Raw genomic sequence first — 25765 nt, forward strand, 5'->3', positions numbered from 1 at the left:
GACCGGAATCGAACCTGGGACCTTTCAGTCCGCAGACCGACGCTCTACCACTGAGCCAAACCGGCTTCGGCGTTAATTGGGCCAATTTAAGGCAATATAGTAATTAAGCATCCCACCCAGTGTCAGTGACAATGGAAACAGTGCCAGTATGAAGCATTTAGTGTCAAATACGAGGCATTAGAAACTTGTAAAGTCTATTTGTAAACTACTTTAAAATACATTTAGTGAACTTCTGCATGAAGAGCCTATTCAAGGGCTAAGTGTGAGGCATCAGAAGGTAATACAGTGTTTCAGAGAAAAAATATCACATTTGAAGGTCAGGCAATTTTTATTTATCTAAAAATATGTTTTAGTGTTCTTTATAATACAATAAAAGGCTTGAGTCACACTTAATACCAAATTTGCAGTTATTAAACAAAAATGCCAAATTCTTTCAAAACAGAATATCTTGACTTTTTTTTGGGGGGGGGGTGGTTATCAAGGGCACCTCTGGAAATCAGAGGAAGGTTATAGATTCAGCAGTGCACTAATGTTCTTGTATTCAAAACTTCACTTCATCACAGATTCCCAGGAGGACAGCATGGACCACCACAAAGCCCATGAACCTTCAGGTAATCAATCTTCATCTGAAGGGTAATAAACATACTTTGTACAACAAGGAAATCCTATCTAATAAAGAGGGAATATGCTAATTGACCCTCAAACTATTGCAAAGATGGTGGCACCCACAGCCAATAAGGAGGGGATATGCTAATTGCTGTCACACCCTCAAAGATGGTGGCACCCACAGCCACAAGATGGTGGTGCCCAGTCCCCTCAGCTGGGGTGACAGGCATGCAACAAGGCCAGATCTGCCCTCTGGCAGGCCTGGCCTTGCTATGAGCCTGCCTCCAGAGTCCCAAGTCTCCTCAGCTCCCGAGCCGCTCAGGGCTGGCCCAAGACTTAGGCAAACCTCACATGTCAGCTTCCCAGCTGCCCAGGGCTAGCCAAATACACTGGCAAGCCTTGAATGGCGGCTTCCCAGCCACCCAGAGTCACCTGAGGCTCAGGTAACCAGGGATGGCTGAGGCTTGCGCTGCTGGCAGTGGCAGCAGCAAAGGTGTGGTGGGGTGTCACCTTCCCCTGGTTACCTCCCGCTCCTGAGGGCTCCTAGACTGTGAGAGGGGGCAGGCCAGGCTGAGGGACCCCCTTTTCCAGTGCCTGAATTTTCATGCTCCAGGCCTCTAGTATTAAAATAATGAAATAGATCAAGTTAACAATTTCTCAGCTCTGGAGGGAAAAAAATTTTTAATTGCTTGATATTCCAGATAAAATTCACTCACTTAACAATACATTTTAAGTGTGCTGAGTGTTTCTGATGTGTGCTACTATGCTATCAGAGCTGATATAAGAAAATAGGTGCCATTTTGCTGCCTATGAAGTCCTGTAGGATTTTTATTGTTTCGCATCTTACATTTAAGTCCTTTAGTCATTTTGTTTGTTTTTGTGTATGGTGTAAGTTGGTGATCTAGTTTCATTTTTTTTTTTTTTTGCATGTTTCTGATCAAATTTCCCAGCACCATTTATTGAAGATACTGTCTTGACTCCATTGTATTCTCTTCCTTTTTTGTCAAATATTAATTGAGCATAATAGCTTGGGTCAATTTTTGGGTTCTCTGTTCTGTTCCATTGGTCTTTATGTCTGTTCTGTGCTAGTACCAGGCGGTTTTGAGAACCATAGCTTGGTAATATAGTTTGATATCTGGTATTGTGATCTATCCAACTTTGATCTTCTTTATCAGGATTACTGTGGCTATTTGGGGTCTTTTAAAATTATTATTACAGATGAATTTTGAAGAGTTTGTTCTAGATTTTTGAAATATTTTAATGGGGATTGCATTGAGTTTGTAGCAATACCTTTACTGACATAGCTCCTAGAGCAATTGAGCAATTGAGACTAAGGAGAAAATAAACAAATGGGACTACATCAAAATAAAAAGCTTCTGATAGCAAAAGAAACCATCAACAAAACAACAAGAAAGCCCACTGCATGGGACAACATATTTGCCAGTGCTATTTCAGATAAGTATTTAGTCTCCAAAATTTACAGAGAACTCATACAACTTAACAAAAGGAAGATAAACAATCCAATAAAAAAAATGGGCAGAAGGACCTAAATAGACACTTTTCAAAAGAGGACATACAGAAGGCCAAGAGACATATGAAACATGCTCAAAGTCACTAATCATCCAAGACATGCAACTCAAAACAAAAATGAGATTCCTTCTCACACCTGTCAAAATGGCTATCATTAACAAATCAACAAATGACAAGTGCTGGTAATGATGTGGAGAAAAAGGAACCCTTGAGCACTGGTGGTGGGAATGCAAACTAGTGCAGTTACTGTGGAAAACAGTATGGAGTTTCCTCAAAAAATTAAAAATGGAACTCCCATTTGACCCAGTAATCCCACTTCTAGGACTACATCCAAAGAAACCAGAAAACCAATCAAAAAGGATATATGCACCCCTATGTTCATACAGTAGCTAAGATTTGGAAATAGCCTACATGCTCACCAGCAGATGAGTGGATTAAAAAATGGTGGTATATCTACACAATGGAATACTACACTGCTATAAAAAGAAGGAACTTTTACCATTTACAACAGTATGGATGGAACTGGAGAGCATTATGCTAAGTGAAATAAGCCAGTTGGAGAAAGTTAAATATCACATGATCTCACTCATATGTGGGATATAATGACCAATATAAACTGATGAACCAAAATAGACCCAGAGACAAATGGCAGAGAGGTGGGGAGTTAGAGAGCAACCAAAGGACTTATATGCATGTATATTAACCTAGCCAATAGACACAGAGACTGGAGGGGGGGAGGGGGCGGAAAAAGGAGACATATCTAAAACTTTAGACCAAAAAAATAAAAAAATAAAAAAAGTAGGTGCCAGACCTGATCAGCATGGTTTGGTGGTTGAGTTTCGACCTATGAACCAGGAGGTCATGTCACATGCCTGGGTGTGGACTCGATCCCCAGTAGGGAGTGTGCAGGAAGCAGCCAATCAATGATTCTCTCTCCCTGAAAGAGAGCTCTCTCTCCCTCTCCCTTCCTCCCTGAAAAAAAAAAAAATGTTTTTAAAGAAAATAGACACCAAGATAGCCAGGGTTTGTTCATGCAGATGAAATAACTACTAGACATTGTAGACCAAGAAATCTGAGAGCAGTATTGAATGGGTGTGGCCTCTGCAGAGTGGGTCTGTCCTTTGGGACTGGGCTCTTAAAACACACACAGCACTACCTCCAAACTACACCCTTCCTCATTGGCCTCCTGCAATCCCTGCCATTGAGTGTGTTAAAAGAAGTTAACCGAAGTAAGTCTTTTTTTGCACAAAGCTGCCTCCACGGATTCACCTTGACCTGCAGTGTGTTATGAAGAAGGTAGAGACAAATTTTGTTGCTTATCAATATCCACCCTCCCAGTCAATTGTTTTATGGTCAGATTCTCCTTGCTCCTGTCTCTATCCAGTCCTTAGCCTTCGTGGCTCAGTGGATTCCCTCTTGAGCATCACAGACATCAGAAAGTACCTAACTAAACCCTCTGTTTTACCAAGAAGGAAACTTACAAGTAGTTACAGAGTTGAATGACAGAGATTCTGTGTTAGAGGAGATCATGTTCTACTTGCTTATGCATGCAGAGACATGTTATAAAAAGCATGCCATGTTTAAGGGCTAGTATAGAGGTCGTACACAGAATGTTGTGGGGAGGAAGCTCACCCAGCCTAGAGGTCATGAATCAAGAGAGTCTTCTGGAAAGAACTGACCCCTAATCTGTATCTTAAAAAATACATATGTTGATAAAACTGGTTTGGATCAGTGGATAAGAGCATCGGCCTGCAGACTGAGAGGTCCCAGGTTTGATTCCTGTCAAGGGCATGTACCTTGGTTGTGGGCATATCCCCAGTAGGGGGTGTGCAGAAGGCAGCTGGTCGATGTTCCTCTCTCGTTGATGTTTCTAGCTCTCTATCACTCTCCCTTCCTCTCTGTAAAAAATCAATAAAATATATTTTAAAAATATATATGTTATATCAATTTCAGAGAAAGGAAGGGAGTGGGAGAGAGTGTTAGAAAGATCAATGATGAGAGAATCGTCCATTGGCAGCCTCCTGCAAGCCCCCTACTGGGGATTGTGCCCTGATCAGAATTGAATCATAACTTCGAGGTTTATAGGTCAACACTCAACCACTAAGCCATACCAGCCAGGCACTATCTGGATCTTGAAGTGGGATTAGCCACATGAAGACAGAGCAAAAACTGCTTTAAGCAGGAGGGGTAGAATGTAAGAGGGAAGGCAAAGACAGTTAGTTGTGATAGCAAATAACTTGGGGGGATGTGCAGGAAATCCTGATCAGTAGGAATTGGAATTCTGATCAGAGAGATTAGGAGCCATAAGGTTTGAGAGAAAGACTGGACTAGATCTTAAAGGATCTCTGAGGTTGTACAAAAGAATTTCATCTTGGAGGCCATGAGAGTCAATGCAGGTATTTAATCAAAAGTAAAGAATGTATTTTATTCTGTGTTTGGAGCATGGAGAATAAAGCGGTATTTGGAGTTAATTGCACTAATCAATCCAGGGAGATAAGAAATGGAGGTATCTCAGAGCAACATTCATCACCAAACAACCTTCACCACTGTTTAATGTCCCTATCAGCTACAGTCCCGGGAAAATCCTGACGTGCAACTTCATCATTGCTTTTCATGTGTCCACATTAATAGATTGTACTTTCTAACCTGAACTAGGTTTAACTGGTCAATGTTGTTTTACTGTTTTTCTTTCTTTGTGCTCTATTTTTAACCACCCAAGAAAGCCTTTTCCCTGGCTTTTGTCTGTAATTATCCTTTCAGTGGTCATTGATTTAAATGTCTCTGAAGGAAACAGCATACCATAGAATTTGTTTACCATTGTTTCTAATTTGGTAACTTTTAAAAATAAATTTTATCATTTACAGTTGATATACATATTACATGAGGTTCAGGTGTACAGCATAGTGATTAGACATTTATATAACTTACTATAGGCCCAGTGCATGAAATGTGTGTACGGATAGGGCCCCTAGGCCAGGCTGGCAATCAGGACCAATCTGTGGGGCGACTGGTGGACCTATATCAGGAGCCCCCACTGTCACCCGCGTTGGCTGGCCTGGCACCGCTTGCTAGCTGGCCCTGCTCCTGATCACCCCGCTGCTGCTGCCAATTGCCTCCCTCTGCAGGATGATCTGCAGGGTTATCAGAAGAAGTTCCCACTGGTGCCTGCTTAGGCTGGCCTGGAACCTGTGGGCTGGGGGTAGCTCCTGCATTGAACATCTGCCCCCTGGTGGTCAGTGTGCCTCATAGCAACTGGTCATCCTGCTGGTCGTTCTGCCTTTTGGTCTATTTGCATATTAGGCTTTTATTATATAGGATGAAGTGGTAATACCCTGATAAGACTGGTAACCATCGGACAATTTTTGGTATCATTTAATATGCAGATAAAATGCAATTTATGAAATTTCACCTCTTTATTCTTCCCCCATGCCTATGGTAAAGGAAATTCCTGGATCCACTATGTCAGTGGGCAGTTAACCATTGAGAAAGTAACTCAGGTTCTTCATACAAAGTTACCTTCATGGGAAGTATCAAGGGTATATTTTAAAAAAGAATACCCGACTAAAATTTGTCAACTATTTGATGAACCAGCAGACCAGCTAAGATAATTTCCCATCTAGGAAGACTAAAAGGAGAAATACACTTTTTGCAAATTTTTTATAACCCAAAAATTTTCAGATAGAAAAGTCAGTTCTTGAATTGCTACTAATCCTGAGGTAAAAGGAAGATTTAGCCTGGGCGAGGAGCAGGGACTATGCAGAATAGCTCTTTAAAAATAATAACTCTCATTTTCATCTTGTACCAAAGTTTTATTACCATTTCCTGCATTATTAAATATCTATGAGGTCAGCAATCCCAAATTTTTATGAGATTGAGTTTTTATTCATTGTGCACGCATACACACACACACACACACACACACACACACACGCACCCTCTGGCCTATTCTCAAGTTCTTTTTGTGCACTTCCATCCACCTTTTGAGCTGCCCTTGGCCTCTGGGACCTCCCTTCTCCTTTCCCAGGTACTCACAGAGTCTGTGTCCCAGGGGGCAGGACTGGGATGCGGTGGATATCCTTGCAGGTGACTCTGAAGTCCTCCTCCTGGTGGCACTCGCAGGGCAGAGACACATACCCTTTCCCCCCTAAGCTCCTGGGCAGGCCGAGAAGCAGCGCCAGCTGCAGGAGGGGCACCGGCCTCATTTTCCACGGGTCCGAGGCCATTCCTTCATCCTCCACTGCCTCCTCATTCTCTGCCCTCTGCGCTTTGGGCTCCCGGGCTGGAGGAGAGAGGGAGGGGTGGGAGCAAGAGGACTTCTGGGGGTTGTGACTTCAGCACCAAAGAGGAGGCTTGGAGAGGGGAAAGGAGAGGCTCTCAAGTGTTCCGTTTCCCTGGGCAACTCTCCACGCAAACAAGCCTATTGGCTTCATTTTCCCAGCCCGGAGCCGCGCAGCCTGCTCTGTCTGTTCCTGGACACTCAACACCGGTCCCTGCTGTCCCCACCCTGCTCTCCAGCCAGCCCCACGTCTTCCTCCCGTTAGCTCTTTCCAAAGCCTAGGTTAGAAGCCCCCTCCTTTCCTTGTCTTTAAGTCCAGTGAGCCATCTTTCCCCGTGGGCAGACTCTAAATGCGCTGCTTGCCAGGACCCCTCTCCCCAGCTCCCCGTTTCTCCCCTCCCCGCTAGGCGCTCACACACTCCGGAGAAAACTCCCCGCGGGATGCATCGTCCCCGGCAGACCGGGGTCCAGATCCTTCTGGCCCAAGGCGCCTCTGAGGATGCCAGCCTGAGGTGCGGCCGAAGCCGGTGCGCAATACCTCTCGGGGACCCTCACTTCTCCCCAACTTCAGCGCAAACCCGACTGCTTTGTGCAGAAGTTGTATTGAGGAGTCACCTGGAGGCGTTAGCTCACATTGCAGCAGGCGGGCTTGGCGCGGTGGGAGGTGGGCCGGGAGCGAGGCTCTGGGGCCATCTGCTGGGAAGAATAGGGAATGGCAGGAACAGTTCTGGTGCTCTGAAGCCAGCCTTGTGACCTGGACCTGGCTTGAAGCCTGGAGGTAAATTCTGAACCGCCTGGAATTTTATTGAGTCATACACCTCCGCTTTTCCCTCCCCCCTCCCCCAGCAAAAGATGGGAAGAAAAATAGCACTGAAGTGGCACACTATCGTCTGCTTATCATTCTTCACACAGTAGCCAAAAATAATCATTTAAAATATAAACCTAGATTGTGCCAATTTCCTTCTTAAAAGCCTTCAATTACTTACTAATTCTTCTGGGGATGAAAAGACCATCAATTCTTCATGAACTGCATAATTCAATTTGTGTGACTTTCTGGGACAGAAGGGGGAAACTATAGTGATGGAAATCATACACTATTTAAGGAAGACTGATTCATAAAAGGCAGGAGAGAACTCACCAGGGTTATGGAAATGTGCTGTATCTTAATTAGACTGGAGGTAAGAGAATGCATTTTTCCCCCAAAACTCATTGGACTGTATTCTTAAAATTTGTCTATTTCAATGCTTTTAGGGCTTTATTCATAATTAACCCAAACTGGAAACAACCTAAGTGTTCCTCAAACTAGGCAATGGCTAAACAAACAATGGTACATCTGTACAGTGGAATACTAATATATATAATAAGAGGGTAATATACAAATTGACCCTAATCGCAAAATGACCAGAATGACTGCTGGATCAGTCACTCTGAGGTGCACTGAGTACCTCTTGGTCCCTTTCCCTGGCTGACATGCTCCGATCGCCTGATGGCCACCTGTAGTAGGGACAGGACCAATAGCCGGCCTCTCAATCCCTTCCCCTGGCTGTCAGGCACCGATCACGAATGGGGAACCAGGGATGGGTGGTGGCAGGGGGCAGAGCCAGCTGTGATAGCTGGCCTTGATCACGGGACAGGCCTAGAGACCATACCCACACATTAATTTCATGTGCTGAGCCTCTAGATTTTCAATAAAAAACCAACCAACCAAACAAACAAACAAAAACATTCCCATTCAGTGAGGCTGAGTTGGTTGGAGCATCATTCAGTACAATGAAAGATGGATTTGATTCCAAGTCAGGGCACATATCCATGTTGTGGGTTCAATCCCTGTTTGGGGCATGTGTAGGAGGCAACTGATTGATGTTTCTCTCTCACATCAATGTTTCTCTCTCTAATAAAAAGGTAATATGCAAATTGAACATCACTCCAACACACAAGATGGCTGCCCCCATGTGGTCAAAGATGGCCACCTCCATGTGGACATAAGATGGCCACCACAAGATGGCCAGCAGAGTAGGACAGTTGTAGACTATCAGGCCAGCAGGGGAGGGCAGTTGGGAGGGAGCAGGCCTGTAAGGGAGGGCAGTTGGGGGCAAGCAGGCCTCCAGGGGAGCAGTTAGGCATCAATCAGGCTAGTAGGGGAGTGGTTAGGGGATGATCAGGCTGGCAGGCAGAAGCAGTTGGGGGCAATCAGGCAGGCAGGCAGGCAAATGGTTGGGAGCCAGCAGACCTGGATTGTGAGAGGGGTGGTGTAGGCTGGGCTGGGGGACACCCCCACCCCCAATGCATGAATTTCGTGCACTGGGCCTCTAATACACACACACACACACACACACATACACACACACAATATAAATTGCTCCTCCTTCCTCTCTCTAAAGTCAATTTTAAAAAGACATAATCTTGCTTTTACTTTGAACACTTTACTTTGAACATTTTTGTTAACATTTCTTGTGGTACAGATCTGTTTGATATACATTATTCCATCTTTTTTGTGTCCAAACAAGTATTAATTTTGCCTTCATTTTTAAAGGATAGCATTATTAGGTACAGAGTTATAGACTGAAAGTATTTTTTCCTTTTAGTACTTTAAAAATATTGCTCCACAATCTTGTTATTTCAAAGGAAAAATGTCATTATTTTCTTTTGCAACATGCTTTTTTTCTCCCTCAGAATGCTTTTAAGACTGATTATCTCTGGTTGAAAGTACTTTGATTATTACATGTTTTGTTGTACTTTCTTCATATTTCTTGTGCAGTATTTTGAGGTTCTGATTTTTTACATTTATGGTTTTTTTTAAACAATATTTTATTGATTTTAGAGAGAGAGTAAGGGAGGTGGAGAAAGAGAAAGAGAGAAACATTAATGAGAGAGAAACATCCATCAGATTCGTCCTGCACAACCCCTATTGTGAATTAAAACCACAATCTGGGTATGTGCCTTGACTGGGAATCGAACCACTATCTTTTGGTGTCCTGGATGATGTTCCAATCAACTCAGCAATACTGTTAGGGCGAATTTATAGTTTTCATCAATTTTGAAAAAATTTCAGCCATTATTTCCCCATTTATTTTTTATGTCCCCTTATGTCTCTCTACTCTTTTTGGGGATTCCAATTATTACACTTATATTAGGCTAATTAAAGTTGTTTTACAAAAAAAGCTCATCTATGCTTTTTTTTTGTTTTTTGTTTCATTGATGCTTTTTAAAATTATAAATTAATTTCCTCTCTTTTTCATTTTGCATAGTTTCTTTTTTATATCTTCAAATTCAATATTCTCTTCTTCTGAAATAATTAATCTGCCATTGATTCCATCAGAATGTTTTTTATGTCAGGTGAAATGTACATGTCTAGAATTTCAATTTGGGCTTTCTTCATAGTTCCCCTGTCTCTATGTAACTTTTGACATCTAAAGCACTTTTTTTTAAAAAATATATTTTATTGATTTTTTACAGAGAGGAAGGGAGAGAGAGAGAGAGCTAGAAACGTCGATGAGCGAGAAACATCGACCAGCTGCCTCCTGCACACCCCCTACCGGGGATGTGCCCGCAACCAACGTACATGCCCCTGACCGGAATCGAACCTGGGACCTTTCAGTCCGCAGACCGACGCTCTACCACTGAGCCAAACCGGCTTCGGCTAAAGCACTTTTGATGTCTGTATTAGATTCCTAGTAACAAAGCACTACATACTTGATGGCTTAAAGCAACAGAAATGAATTCACTCACAGTTCTTGTGGATAGAAGTCCAAAATTAAGCTGTTGGCAAGGTCATGGCTCCCTCTGAAGGTTCTAAGGGCGATTCTTCCCTGCCTCTTCCCAGCCCCTGATGGTTGCCAGCAGTCCTTGATGTCCTTGGCTCGCATCACCCCAGTCTCTCCTCTGTCATCACACAGTGTTCTCTCTTGTGTCTCTGCTCTAAATTTCCTCTTTCCATGAAAGCATCAGTCACCGGATTTGGGCCCATATTAATTCAGCATCACCCCATTTTAACTTGCGCATCTGCAAAGACCCTGCTTCCAAATAAAGTGACATTCCAGGTATTAGACCTTCAGTTTACCTTTTCGGGGGACACAATTCAACCCCTAACAATGTCCCTGTTTGATAACTTTAATATCTTTATCAGTTCTGGTTAAGTTTCAATTGGTTGATTTTTCTCCTTAAAATAAGTTGCATTTTTCTTCTTCTTGGCATGCCTGATAATCTTTATTTGGATTGCCGACATTGTAAATGTCACCTCTTTGGGTACTGGATTATTTGTTTTCATAGAAATATTTTTGAGATTTGTTATCAGATCTGGGGAAATTGGAAATAGTTTGATATTTTTGGGTCTTGCTATCAAGGCTTGTGTGGTGGGATGGGAATAGCATTATACTAGCACCAATTACTCTTCACTCCTGAGGCAAGACTCTTTTGAGCCCTCTACATGATACTCCATGACTTATGAAGTGTCTCCATCTGGCTGGTGGACATAATCATTATTCCTGGTCCTGTGTGAGTGATAGGTACTTTCTCCTCCCCAGTCTTGTTAGTTGCTTCCTTCTACAGCCTCAATTTCTTCACGTATTCATCTGAATATTCTAAGGAGACATTTCATAGTTCTTTAGAGTTTTCTCTGTATGTAGCTCTCTTCTCTTTGTTAGTTTGTCCATCTACATTGGTTTTCACAAACTCTCATCTCTGTCTTGTCAACACAAAGCATCCATTGAGCTCTGCCTGGGTTCCTTCTCTTTGAGCCATCGCCTGGAAATTCTCTCAAGGCAGGAATTTGTGGGGATCATAAGGCTCATGTTGTTTGTTTCCTGTCTGTTAGGAAATCATTGGCCTTTATATAATGTCTATTGTCTTGAAAAGCATTGTTTGATATGTTTTGTCTGTTTTCTTTTTCTAAAATACCGTATTTTCCGGCGTATAAGACGACCCCCTAATTTTACAGTTAAAACATAGGTTTAGGCCTATATTCGCTGTATAAGACTACCCCCCACTTCCGAGGCAACACCAGTTCTTTTTTTAATAGACCGCCTCTCTGACTCTGGCCAATCTTTTTACTAGAACACAGTGAAGCTTCGGGCACAGAACATGTACACTGTGTTCTAGTAAAAAGCCTGCTCAGATTGGCCAGAGTCAGAGAGGCGGTCTATTAAAAAAAGAACTGGTGTTGCCTCGGAAGTGGGGGGTAGTCTTATACAGCGAATATAGGCCTAAACCTATGTTTTAAATGTAAAATTAGGGGGTCGTCTTATACGCCAGAAAATATGGTGTGTGTGTGTGTGTGTGTGTGTGTGTGTGTATATATATATATATATATATATATATATATATATATATATATTTTATTGATTTCAAAGAGTAAGGGAAAAGGAGAGAGAAACATCAATGATGAGGAAATCATTGATTGCTGTCTCCCGTATAATCCGCATTAGGGATCAAGCCCAAAACCCAGGCATGTGCCCTGACCGGAATTGAACCTTAACTTTCTGGTTCATAGGTCAGCCAGCCTATGAACTTTTTACTTTTTAAAAATTCTGGGACAGGGAAAGTCTGTTCTCTGCTTCTATGCTACTCCATTTTTGCTGAAAAGTGGTATGCCAAAAATCTGTAACATTTTAATAAAGATTTAGACAACATGAAATTGGCTTAATGGTCATGATGTAGGTAAAATCTTCCATGCTTACCTGTTTCATTTCAGGAAATTGGACCGAGTCTTCAGGATAACCATCTATATATGTAAAAAGCCAGAGCGACCGGAACACTGTAATGACCAGAACGACTGGTCACTATGATGCCCACTGGGGGTGATGCCAGCCAGCCAACCTCCTGCAATCCCTCCCTCTGGCTGGCCTTGCCCCTGATAGGCCCCCAGGACCCCAATTGCCCCACAGCCCCTCCCCCTGGTTGGTCCCATCCCTGATTGCACCCCTCCTGCCCCAATAAGGCACAGAGCAGGCCAGTCAACTGCCTGCAGCCTCTCCCCCTGACTGGCCCTGCCCCTGATGGGCCCCCACTACCCTGATCAGCCCACGGTCCCTCCCCCCAGCCAGCTCTGTTCCTGATAACCCCCCATACCAATTGGGGGTGGAATTTGCTGGCCAACCTCCCACAGCCCCTCCCCTGGCCAGTGACCCCTGATAGGTCCTCCATCCCAATTGGGGACAAGGCCTGCTAGCCAATCACCCATGGTGCCTCCCCTCAGCTGGCCTGGCCCTGATCAGATGATCGGGGCAGGCTGGCCACCCAATCTCCTGCTGTTTCCTCCTCCTGGCAGGCCTGGCCCCAATCCACCCTGATTGGGGCTGGGCTAGCTGGACCCCTTCTGTGCACGAATTCATGCACTGGGCCTTTAGTATTCTAATAACCTGCTCAGAAAATTGCTATGGTAATCAGAAAGGCACTTTTATTTCCTCAGCCTAACTTTGAAACTGGGGCAAATAAAAACGTGGGATGAGAAGATCAATCTGTTTAAGAGAAAAGTGTTTGCACTCTGATCCATTAAACCCAAAAATGCTTTTAAATATAACAGATGAATGAGAATAACTTAAGAACATTACATTTTCCTTCTTGTAGAAGAATTATTAGCATGATTCAGATATCAGAAAGTGGTGTTTAGTGTGGCATTACTCTTGTGTTTTTATTCCCCCTGCTCTAAAATATCTATTAAAGTGGGGCACAGGCTATCTGAGTTAGCTATAATAAAATTATTTTATGGTTTTGGATTTGTGCATTAATAGTTGTTCATATTGAGTTAAATGCAAACAAATTGCTGTGTTTTACATTTGTGATGCTCTTGACAGTGACACATACCAATAACTAATAAGTGTGTCGCTGAAAAAAATATTATGGGATCAATGGCACACATGCATAGCTGAAGATGATTCCTTGGGTAGTTGGCAATACCATCTTTGCAACATCTTATCTTCTATTTTAACTTTCCTAGATTTGTAGTTTGCTTGAAAAGTTGATGCAGGAAGAGTTAACAACCACTTATGATCATTTTGTGCTTTGGTTCAGAGAGTATTTTGGGTAGTTCTAATTAGGATGTTGGAGATTTCTTTTTAACTTTACCCATAGCATCCCACTTTGGTGCTCTGTCTTCCTTCTTATCACTTACAACTGTCTGGTGATATTACAAGGAGGCTCAGCCATCTAGTGGCTAGATGGAACAATGTGGAATGGAATAGTTGGTTACTACTTGTGCTGGACAATCACTGTGCAAAATGCAGGCTGTCTTCTCTTCATGCCAATGGGTGGACAGTGAGGTCCAGACTATGAATAGTACTTGCTTGAGTAGAAGCTGAGCAGTCTATGGACATGGGCTTTCCTCCAACACTTTCAGGTCTGCACCGCACTCCCAACCCTGAAATCTCCAACTCTCCATTCTGGGACTCTTTTTTTTTTTTCTGTTTCTTATCACATTCCCACTCAGGAATTTCTTTTATCTTGGGCACTGCTCTTCTTCATACTTTCTTGATCCTTGGCAACATGAAGGCAGAAGCTAGGTTGTTATTCTCCTCATTTTCATTACATTTCAAGTGCCTAATATAATGTCTAGATCCTAGAAAGATTCAGCTTACATTTGCTGAATTAAATGAATGAGTGCAATTGTTTAAAAAATTAAAATGTAAACAAAGTTTCTCTAATTCTTCTGCATGCTCATGGGGCAATTTAATGACTGTTCCTAATTATATTAACATTTGTGTCTGGTGGAGTGTATTCTCTTCTTTTTCTTTTTTCTTTAAAATATGGGATGCTTCACTCATTTGTCTGTCATCTTTGAGCAGGGGCCATGCTAATCTTTGTATCATTCCAATTTTAGTATATGTGCTGCTGAAGTGAGCATGAGTATATTCTGGAATACAGCTGTGAACAAGAAACTTGAAGATGGATGCCAATACATAGGTATGTCCTTAGAATAATAATTTTATGTTCAAACTGGTTATAAGATAACATATACCTTTCAGTATTGGCCAACCAGGAAAAATATTTTAATGCTACTGATATATCAAACCCTATAAAATATAGAGGTAATATGCAAATTTACCATCACTCCCTCACAAGAGGCTGCCTATGACCAGGCTGGCAGAGGGGTTAGTGAGGGACAACCAAACGACTAAACAAGTAGGCTGCCAGGCAGGCAGAGGGGAGCAGTTGGGGGCCAGCAGGCCAGCGGGGGGGCGGGGGGGCAGTAAGAGGCGACCAGGCTAGTGAGGGGGAGTTAGGGGTAACCAGGCGGGGGATGGGGTGCAGTTGGGGGCAATCAGGCGGGTATGCAGAGGCAGTGAAGGGTGATTTGGCTGGCAGAGACCCCCCTTCCCATGCAAGAATTTTGTGCACTGGGCCTCTAGTATGATATAATAGGTCATAACTATTATTGTGTGTGTGTGTGTGTGTGTGTGTGTGTGTGTGTGAGAGAGAGAGAGAGAGAGAGAGAGAGAGAGAGAGAGAGAGAGAGATAGAGAGAGAGAGAGAGAGAGGTGGGGGAGGATGGAAATTTTAAAAGGTTAGGTCACTGTGTTTGAAAGGCTTAGAATGGGACTAACAGGGAAATGGATAATTACAGCACACAGTGATTAGAATAGAGAACCCATGTCACTTAAGTGATCTTACTCTTCTTGAGGTAGCCAGGAAAGCTTCACAGAGGAAGTGACCATCTTTGTGACTAATTTGGATTTTCACTTCTTCTTAGCTTTTCCAAAGCTCAGTTCCTTGTTGAGGTTTTTAAAATTATTTTTTTTGCGATTGAAACGGACTTTTCTGAGTGGACTTAAGTCTCTTTCAGGTTCCAAAATAAGTGGAGAGATGACACCCTAGCAGCAGTTTTGAAGTGACATTCTCAAATTCTACTTTTAATTTGTCATCAATGAGCTATGAAAGCTTACTTTTTTCAGGCTTAAAAGGTGTGACTAGATAATCTGTCCCTTTCCAGATCTAAGAATTTGTGAACCACAATACACTAGTATTATTACACGAAGGGGATTTTAACATTTTTCTGCTGGAAATTACACCTGCCTATTCCCCAAGGAATAACAAAAAGATAGTGTATGTTGATCTATGCAACTACTTTTATTTTATTTTTTTTAAGTAAATGAAATAAATATCTTAGACTTTTCTGTTTAAATTACAGTCTGGGCCAAGGCAACTCTCTCCCTACCTGGTGTTTGTCTTCAATATACACTTCTGGCCCTTTAAAAAACAAAACAAAACAAAAAAAAAGGGGAAAGAGGGCGAGTCCTAAGGCCTCAGGTGCCAACGAATCCCGCTTTTTCCGGGAAAGTCACCCGAAGACAGTCCTTTGGCATCCTGGGACTTGCAGTTCCTCTTGGGGCCAAGTCCCTTAGCAACTCCTTACTTTGAGGAGGATGCGGACTACAACTCCCAGAGGGCCAAGCGGCGCCAGCAGGGTCCTGTACTCTCGCCGCGGCTGGGCGGCTAGTTCAAGTTGCCATAGCTGCGAGTCCGGGCACAGCTCAGTCGGTTGCGCCGCCGCGTAGGGTCAGTTGCACCTTCTCGATCAGGTGGCCGTGGGAGCCGGGCGGGTCCTCGGCGATGATCCGGCATTAAGGACCTGGGCTCTCAATCTCAGGTACTTGCCCCCCCCACCTCCCCTGGCCCTTTCTTTGCCACTTCCCTGTGGGGTGGGCTTCTTAAGTCCCACTTCTCCTGGTCCCAGGGGTGGGGACGCTGGCCTCGCGGAGACGAGCTGTGGGTGCGGCCGCGGCTTGGTAGCGTGAGCGCCAGGGTGGGGAGAGACGGGGTGCCTAGCCTGCGACCCCCTCCGCATGGATATCCACAGCGTGGTCTGTGCCGAGCTATTCGGGAAATTTGAACTTACACGTCCTGAGCTGTCAAGGTGATTGGCTTCATTTTGGAGACGACGTGCCTGGCCTGGGATATAGCCGTTCTGTATCTGTTCTCTAGTCACAGAGGCTGTATCGCTGTGTGGGTCTCCCCTAGGCCACCATGGGCGTTGCCCCAGCGTTAGCTGCCTCTGATAGGAGCTGTTTCCTAGGAACATCTGACATTGAATTCCCGCAGCAACTTGGATGGGTTTGATGGGGCTCAGTGGCTTCCGCAGGCTCCTCCTCCTAGGACCGCACCGTCACGTTGTTCCAAGAATGAAGCACTGTATCTGGCACAAGGCCTGGCACATTGGAAGTGCTCGGTATTTGTTGTTTATATTTACTAATGATGCAGAACAGTGCCGTCCAATAGAAATAGTATGTGAGCCACACGCACAGGTTTAAATTTTCCAGTATCCACATTGTACTGGTAAAAAGGAAACTGGTGATATTAATTTTAATAATTTTATGTAGCACAATATATACAAAATTTCAACATGTAGTCAATATGGAAACTTATTGAGGTATATGTATTTAATGTTTCTAGGTCTTATGTGACAACTACTAGTTTCTGGATACTTTCTGTGCATTCTTACAGACTGCTTTAAAAGCAGTCACAAAGAATTAAAAATATTTCTGTCCACAGACTTTCTTATAACCAAAGACATTTTATGTTTTCTTATTTAATTGCAGTACGAAATGTGGGTGGTACTGGGCAGCTTACAAAATAAATCCTTTAGGCGTACTGGCGTATATAGTTCATTAACTGGCTTAGAAATTCAACTGGGTCATTAAATTCAGAAATATCATGTTAAATCAATTACTTGACTTAGTTTGCCCTCTGATAGACATGCTGAGAGAGAGAGAGTACTTTTAGGTAGACTTGGGCTATACGATTGCAAGATCTGGCCAGCCCTGGGGATAACCAGGCATGGGTGGAAGTAACAAGTGAGGAGTATGTTGGTTGGGCTCTTGGATGTGAAGAGTTCCTTTGAGTTCAGTGGGGCTTTTGCATGACCCAAGGAGCATTTTCTCTGTTCCCTGATATGCCATAAATTGTATATAGTGAGGGTGAGCTTATTTTCATCTTTTATTTCTTTAAAAAATTTAAGGTTGTAGGTGTGTTTTAACCCTTGTTTCATTTATCTGTAGGTGGTTTGGGGAAAATATAGGGGTAACTGAAGATTATCTACTTGACTAGGCCTTTTGCCCTGAACCTCATGAAGAAATGATAGGAGGTAGACATATGTGCCTAAGAAGAGCACTGAGCTCAGTGGAAAGCAACACGGAGATTTGGGGGTGTACTTTGTAAGTATGCTTTCTGCCTGTGTTTCTAAACACGTTTTTGCATATTTATAGTGGAAAAGAGTATGTCAACAAATAAGCTTTTGAGAGGCAAGAAATCCCTTTCTAGCATGTAGTGTAAAAATTAATAGAATGGTTATGCGTGTTATAAAACTTCAAGTGAACAGACTGGATACCTTAACAAAAAGAACAATGATGCAATTGTTTCTATTAGACAAGTATTTGAGAACATATTTTGTCTCAGGCACAGTAATAGAATTTTTTTAAATGTAATATATATATATATATATATATATATATATTGTATAAAAATATATAATATTTTTTACACTATTCTTTTTAAAAATATATTTTTATTAATTTCAGAGAGGAAGGGAGAGGGAGAGAGAGTTAGAAACATCAGTGAGAATCATTGAATTGGCTGCCTCCTGCACACCCACTACTGGGATTGAGCCCACAATCCGGGCATGTACCCTGATCAGAATTGAACTGTAATTTCCTGGTTCAGAGGTCAAGGCTCAACTGCTGAGCCATGCTGGCTTGACATTATTATACTACTAGAGGCCCTATACATGAAATTTGTGCAAGAGTAGGCCTTTCTTCCCCTGGTTGCTGGCACCCGGGACCGGCTTCCCTAGCAGAGAGATGCCCTACCCACCTGCCACAGCCTGCCTGTCGGTGGCCTGGCCTCCCTCTGCGGGGTGATCATGGGATGATGGCCAGGTCCCGACCAATCACACGGTACTTGCCATGGCTGGCCTGGCGCCAGTGGGTGTCATAGCATGGTCCCGGATGGTTGTCCGGATGGTTGTTTGGCCATTCAGTCCATTGGCATATTATGCTTTAATTCTATAAGATTCTTTGTTTCACGAATGAGACAGTTGAAGCTAAGATAGTACATGCGATTTGCTTGGGATTCAGGAGCCCCAAGAGTGGTTTTCTTTCCCAGGTGTTCTTTCTGCAAATTTCAGTTCTGCCCAATATGAAGAGATGCCATTGCTGTCTAAGATGGCCTTCAGTGGGATCTGATTGACAGTCAGCATTTTTAGATTAAGAGTCCCATATAAGCAAAGTTTATTGCTATTTATCTTTTATTTATTTATTTAGAAAATATGTTTTTATTATAGATTTCAGAGAGGAAGGGTGATGGGCTATTTATCTCTTTAAATGTTCAAAGGATTCTATTATCTTAGTTTTTTCAATATATAATGGTTCTTACATTCTTATTGAGGTAAAAGAGTTATAATTTGTGATTACTGTAAAATGAACATATTCAACATTATTTGTCATTGATAATGACGGACATAGTATTAAAAACTCAAGTTTTGCAATGTAGAGTTAAAACTCTGAACAGTTTTTAGCATTTTCTTGTTGCATTTTGATAAGGGACTCTTAAACCTATATAAGAGATCCATTGGGGCCTTGTGAAAACACTGTCCCAAGATCTACTCTGCACAAAGTTCTTAGAATTAAAGAATTTTAGAGCTGGAGGAGCCTGAGCAGGTCATATAATCACAAATTCTCAAATGTAATTTTGACATATTTGGGAATAAAAAAAAATAATCTAGCGTGTAATTCAGTGGTATCCATGTAATATCACTGGGCTGATTCTAATATGAAATGTTTCAATATATTTATGTTATTCTGTAGTGTGTATTTATTTGTTGCAATAATGTGGTATTACATGTCAGTGCATAAAATTCTACAATGTCTCTTTTGACTGCTAAATAATATTCCAAATGACTATATTTAATGCATCCCTTATCAGTAGATTTGTAATTCTTATTTTCTTCTTACTATTTTAATTCTACATTTAAACTCTCTCTCTCTATATATATACACATGAAATGTATACATACATCTTAAACATCTCCTTTTGTTTTCCTGGGATAATATGCAGGGTGGGGCAAAAGTAAGTATATAGTTGCTTATATGGAAAATAATACAATAATTAATAAATTATAATATGAGAATAAACTCAGTTATGCCTACTCACAACCATGAACCTACTTTTGTCCTACCCTGTACATAAAAGTAGATTATCTGGGTCAAAACTTATGCATATTACTTATTTTTTACTTGTCTTGCCAGATTGTTCTCCAGAAAAGCTATCTATTTCAGTTAATATTCTTACAACAAGGTGTGCCCTTATCAATCCTGGAGGTGAGAGCTATTTTTTTTTAATTTGTACAAAACAGATAAACAAGCATATGATATTATTATTTTAATTTGCAATTTTTTTATTAGGAATATAAAGTACATTCTATACTTGTTATAGCCATTTGTATTCTGTGAATTGCATATTTATATATCCTTTGCATCTTTTGGTACTGGTCGGTCTGTTCTTTTAAAATAATTTGTTTTAGAGAGCTGATGAATCCTTTGGTTTCAATATAATGTGAATATTTTTCTGTTTGTTCTTCCTCCCCCACTCCTCCTTACCTTGCTTCTGGTATCTTTTTATCAATAATTGTAAATGCTCCTAACAGGCTGCTGGGTCCTTATCAGATATTCACTCCTACCTGAAATTCATGTAACCGTTAACATCCATCAGTATAATGCTGGTGTGTGGGGTGTTTGGGAGATGGAAGTAATTGTATTTATATGAATCCATTTAGCTGATGAACATCTAGAATCTACACTGTACACAGGGTTTGCCATGACACAGGTGCTCAGGACTGAATGAATGACTGTTCAGGAGCAAATGGGTTCATGGTTGAACAGATAAGTGAAGAAGAGAGACATTGTGGAAGAAGTGAACGATTATTATTATTTTAAAGAAAGAAGAGATAAGCAGTTTTTAAAACTTTTGTTTATTTTTAAGTGCAGTTTACATTCAGTATTATTTTGTATGAGGTGTACAGCATAGTGACTAGATAATCATATACTTTACAAAGTTTCCCCTGATATTTCCAGTACCCACCTATCACCATACATAGTTATTATAATATTTTGACTATATTTCCTTTGTACTTTATATTCTTTTTTTAAAAAATTTTATTGATTTTTTACAGAGAGGAAGGGAGAGGGATAGAGAGTTAGAAACATCGATGAGAGAGAATCATCGATCAGCTTCCTCTTGCACATCCCCTACTAGGGATGTGCCCACAACCAAGGTACATGCCCTTGACTGGAATCGAACCTGGGACCCTTCAGTCCGCAGGCTGACGCTCTATCCATTGAGCCAAACCTGTTTCTGCTGTACTTTATATTCTATTCCTGTAACTGTTTTTTGTAACTAGCAATCTGTACTTTTCAATCCCTTCACATTTTTCACCCAGTCTCCCAGAGAACCACTAGTTTGTTCTCTGTTTCTCTCTCACATTGGTCTCTCTCTCTCTCTCTCTCTCTCTCTCTCTCTCTCTCTCTCTCTCTCTCTCCCCCCCTCTCTCTCTCTCTCAGACCAATAAAACATATCCTTAGGTGAGCATAAAGAAAAATTAAAAAAAAATTCTCTTGCACAAATATCTGTATTTCATGCAGATATTTTGACATTTCACAAATGTCTTGTTATAATTATATAGCTATACAAATGCAGAAGAAGGAAAGATCACTTCTAGCTAGAGGTAGACAGCTTCATTGAGATTGTGTTATTTGACATTCCTGGACAAATGAGTCTAGTTTAAACAGGTGGAAATACTAGAGAACAGAAAGTATTTCACCGAGAACTAATGACAGTAATGAGGGATGGCAGTGGGAAAAGAATAGTTGCTATAAAGTTGAATGTAGGCCATAAGTTTTCTATGGTTATTTTATTAAGACAGGTGGCTTGCCAAGGACCTTGAATTCCTGATTCAAGAACCTACATTCAATCAGGTAGCCAGGGGAGTTGGAATGTATAGGAAAAGACTCAAAAGTCAGAGAAACCACTTCGGTGGCTAGAAATGAGTTGAGAAAAAGTCCTAAATTTATGAGTAGTGCACGTGGCAATGAGTACTGTTAGATGGTCAGAAATCTGGACCTTGGAGAAAAATTCAAGACTCAGCTGTGCAGCCTTGAGTACCTTTCTTAGTGCCTTTAAGCCTCTTAGGTACATATCATGATGACAGTGTACTGACCTTGTGGGGTCATTGTCATACACCAATCTGATATTGAAGCATTAGTTATTCAGCATTATTTCAACTTAAGTTTTTTGAAAGTTTTTGAAATTGAGCTTCTTCAATCCTCATCCATTTACTCCCAATAATTCAATTTCATTATAATTGGATTTCTATCTAATCCTATATCTTTATAATTTTTTATGTGTACATTTAATACTATTCCAGGAAACAGTTCATGGACAGGTTAACGTTAAGAACTCCTGTTAACTCTTTTTCTTAAAATTTAGAAATCTATATATTTTGGAAAGAATATGCCAATTATTCTGTTTAACCACTTTGAAAATTAAGAATAAGAAATAAAATTGAGAATATTATGTTAAGAAAAATAAACTCACCCAGAAAACCTTAAGAATCGTATGATTTCACTCATATATGGGATATAAAACTGAAACTCATAGACACAGACAACTGTATGGTGGTTTCCAGAGGAGAGGGCTGGAGGATTAGTAAAGGATAAAGGGGACCAAATATATGGTCACAGAAGATGGTTTGACTTTGGGTGGTGGGCACACAGTGCAATATATAGATCATGTATCATAGAAATGTATCCTTGAAACCTATATATAACCTTATTAACCAATGCCACCGTAATGAATTGAATAATAATAAAAAAGAAATACAAAATTCTTGAATAAGCTATTGGGTAACTATAGTAAAATGTTTTCAAGTCCTTCATTATAGAAGAATTAAAAGGAAAGATCTAAATATAAATATAAAGTAAGTGTGGGGAAAGGAAGAAATATGGGAATTGAGAAAGAGTGGAGGAAAAAGAGAAATAGAAAATACGTGGAAACCAAAAAAAAAAAAAAAAAAAGCATTAAGAATAAAATTTAAGGTTTTATGTTTCTGGAAAAAAAAAATGCTTTTCTGCCTGAAAGAGGTAAACATTCTTAACAAGAGAAAGGGTCATTTAAAAGACATCTTAAAATAGTTGTAGAAAGTTGGATTTATAGCATATTTACATATTATCTTGTATTCATTATAGAAATCTCTAGTTCTAAGTAGATAAGCTCGTATGGATGACATACTCTGGCCTTAAATGCATTTCTTGGGGGAGAAGAGGTGATGAGAAATATGATAGGGATGGACAAAGAAAATATTTTAGTGTTGGGCAATGTATTTAGAATTTACACAGATCTTCCACACCTAGAAATGTAGTGGAAAAGTACTGGCTTAGAGACATAAGATATGGGTTCTAGTTATGTGACTGTAACTTTAAAAAATATTTTTATTGATTTTAGAGAGGAAGGGAGAGGGACAGATAGTTAGAAACATCAATGATGAGAGAGAATCATTGATTGGCTGCCTCCTGCATGCCCCCCACTGGGGATGGAGCCCATAACTGGGGCATATGCCCTTGACTGGAATCGAACCTAGAACTCCTTAGTCCTCAGACCAATGCTCTATCCACTGAGCAAAACCAGCCAGGGTTTACTGTAACTTTTTAGTATAGCAACGGTGGCTAAATATTTTATTCAAAGCTTTGTTTTTCTTAGCAATAAAAGTAAAGAATTGTAATTATAACCACTTTGTAGGATTGAATGGAAATCAAAAGAGAAAGTGCTAGAGAAAATGCTTTGTAAGCTATAAAGCAACATACAAATTTAAGGTATAAATAGCAGTAAGAAATATTTCCCTTAAAATTTTTAGTGGTATTTGTTCACTAGGGAAGTCAAGAGGAGTTTCTGTTTCCACTTTAAAAAAAGGAGGAAAAAACCAAGTATTATGCTTTATAATATATTTAAGAAACAGCTTGTTTCTTATGAAAATCTTAATGTTTTGGGGAGTAGATTAAATAGCGCCAACTGCTATTTATGATTGCTTAGTTTTTTTTTCTCTCTCTCAGTAATTGCTAGCCTGTCACTTGTCATATCAATTGCTTATGCTTATTTTGTTTATCCTAATTTGAATTTATACTCCCCACTCCCACCCCACCACTAGAAGAAGGTCTGAAAACAACTTATTTTCTCAAGGAGAGTAGTCTTGAGAGGAAACGTCAGGAAATTAACTATTTTCTGAACCAATAAAATGATTTGTTAGTAAACTACATAGTGTCAACAGATGATCGTTGGTGCCAATTCAACAACAACAGGAATCCCTAATTTGGGGTGTGGTGAAGAAGGAAACTTTATTCAGTGCAAAACAGCTCAATTGTGATATCGCATAGCCATGAAAACAGCAAGCCTATGAGGTAGACTTGGGGCCAGGCCCCTCTCTTTTAGAGATCTTTGTTGCTTGCTGGTCTGTTCAGCTCTACGCTGGTCTGCTGTGCTCCATTCTGTGTTTGGTGCCTGTCTTCTCTGGCTCATGTTGTTCTGTTCGACTCTGCTTGAGCGAGACATCTTTGTGGATGTCTTTGGTGTTTTATCTCCTCCAGGGATCAGTCTTTGGTGGAAAGGGAAGGTGCACTCTCAGAGCCAGAGGGGAGCTGATTTATATAGTTAGATGTCCTTACCTGCATCCTTGATTGGTCTGTCCTTATTGCAAACATGGACTCCAAATCCTTGCAGTTGGATTTGTCCAAAAGGTACTTTACTGATTGGTCAGAAATGAGCTGCTCTGATTGGTCAGTGAAGATGTTGATAGGTATATAGCTAGCAGCTCTGTTTGGATGGGGGAAGCCTCAGTCCCATTGATTGAAATAGGATTCCAGGAGCTCCTTTATAAGGCTCAGCAGATAGAAACACAGTGTAGGCAGGCAGTTCAGTACAGGTTTCTGTGTGAAGTGCAGTTTGTGTAGAAATGGTAGCTAGTCTCTGTTTTTAAAATTTGAGCCCAGTTAACCACCAGGAGACCTTGGTAGGTATCTTCTTTCTCAGTGTTCACAATATATATACCACTTAGCTTTTGCTGCATAACAAATAAAACATACAAGGCTAGATATATAAAAGCCTAAGCGACTGATGACTAAACAACTGGAATGACCAGTCAACCAGTCACTATGACACACACTGACGACCAGGGGGCGACTCTCAATGCAGGAGCTGCACCCTGTGTGGTCAGTGTGCTCTGGCAGGCAGCTTCAGCATCCATTGCTTCTGCGCCTGGCTTGGTGACTATCACCTCCTCTCCAGACCCTGCTGGGACTTTTGGCCCAAGGCTGAAATGGGGAACCAGAGGTGGGTGGTGGTGGATGTGGCCCCTTTCCCAGGGGGTCTGAGGGCTGGCTCACTCCTTGGGCCGGTGGCCAATCTCCCATGCCCCATCCGTCCTTCATCTGGCAGGCCCTGATTGGCCCATGGTCTCTCCTCTTCTCCTCCCCCCTGGTCATCAGCCTGGCCCTAATCCCAGCCAGGCCTAGGGACCCCACCTGTGCACAAATTCATGCACTGGGCTTTTAGTACAACAATAACTGTTTATCGCTTGTACAGTCAGTCAGCTAAGCTGTCTGCTTTTTATGACTGGGCTCACATATTTATCAGGGTTCAGTTGGCTGGTCACCTGATCTGCTGACCTAAGTCAGAAGCCTCTGGTGCAACTCTGTATTTCCACATTTTCCAACAGGTTATCCTGGACATGCCCTCTTGGAGATGGGAGAGGTGCAGGGAAGCAAGTTCCAGTGTGTAATCCCTTTTCATGACTCCACTTGTGTCATGTTAGCTAGAATCCCATTGGCCAAAGCAGGTCACATGGCTGAGCCCAGAGGAAGGGTCTGGGCAGGTAACTCAACCTCTAGTCACTAGGGCAGTGCACACAAGGATAGGTGAAGAATTGGAGCCAAATCATGAAAGGTACTACACTTTTAATTTGAATTTAGTTTTTGACATATACAATAGTAGGAAAACGTTCTAAGTAAATGGATTAAAATCAAACCCTTTTGTTTGTAGTGGTATTTTGTTCTAGTTTTGGAGTTAGTAGGCATAGCTGATATCAAAGCTGTTACATTAATTCTCAAGCATTTAACTCTGATTAATTCTTCTCAATCAAATTGGACATTTTTAACTAGGGCAACTACTTTAAAAAAGGTAAACTCCCTTTGTCTTGGTTCTTTATCCAAAATAGGGTTGCAAACTTTGCTAGTAAGTGGGGCCAATCAGTTAACACACTGGGTGAAGCACCTGGTAGGAATTTGGGCCAACAGGAAGGTACATGCCCAACTCCAAGGCAGTCAT

At 41.4% G+C, this 25765-nt stretch overlaps 2 protein-coding genes and 1 non-coding gene across 16 annotated transcripts in view; 1 reads left to right on the forward strand and 2 right to left on the reverse strand.

Moving 5' to 3' along the window:
* Positions 1-6603, reverse strand: part of TSHR (thyroid stimulating hormone receptor) — a 92268-nt gene extending 85665 nt beyond the window's left edge. For both annotated transcript variants that reach the window (XM_036429909.2, XM_036429916.2), the window contains exon 1: positions 6169-6603. In XM_036429909.2, coding sequence (XP_036285802.1) covers positions 6169-6359 — 191 coding nt within the window. In that variant the 5' untranslated portion in view covers positions 6360-6603. The remainder of the gene's footprint in view (positions 1-6168) is intronic.
* Positions 6604-14145: 7542 nt separating this feature from the next.
* Positions 14146-14249, reverse strand: LOC118709980. The gene has a single exon (XR_004985226.1). It is a non-coding gene; the product is annotated as a U6 spliceosomal RNA (small nuclear RNA).
* A 1534-nt stretch (positions 14250-15783) lies between these two features.
* CEP128 (centrosomal protein 128) overlaps positions 15784-25765 on the forward strand; it is a 319695-nt gene continuing 309713 nt past the window's right edge. For 7 of the 13 annotated variants that reach the window (XM_036429918.2, XM_045575747.1, XM_036429920.2 and 4 more), the window contains exons 1-2: positions 15786-15992; positions 17401-17556. The gene's annotated coding sequence lies outside the window, so the exon portion shown is untranslated. Of the gene's footprint in view, positions 15993-17400; positions 17557-19644; positions 19717-25765 lie in introns of all 13 variants that reach the window. The other 6 variants (XM_045575777.1, XM_045575837.1, XM_045575960.1 and 3 more) reach the window with 4 other exon arrangements.

This window comes from Pipistrellus kuhlii, unplaced genomic scaffold, assembly GCF_014108245.1.
Source record: "Pipistrellus kuhlii isolate mPipKuh1 unplaced genomic scaffold, mPipKuh1.p scaffold_m20_p_1, whole genome shotgun sequence".
Lineage (NCBI taxonomy): Eukaryota > Metazoa > Chordata > Mammalia > Chiroptera > Vespertilionidae > Pipistrellus > Pipistrellus kuhlii.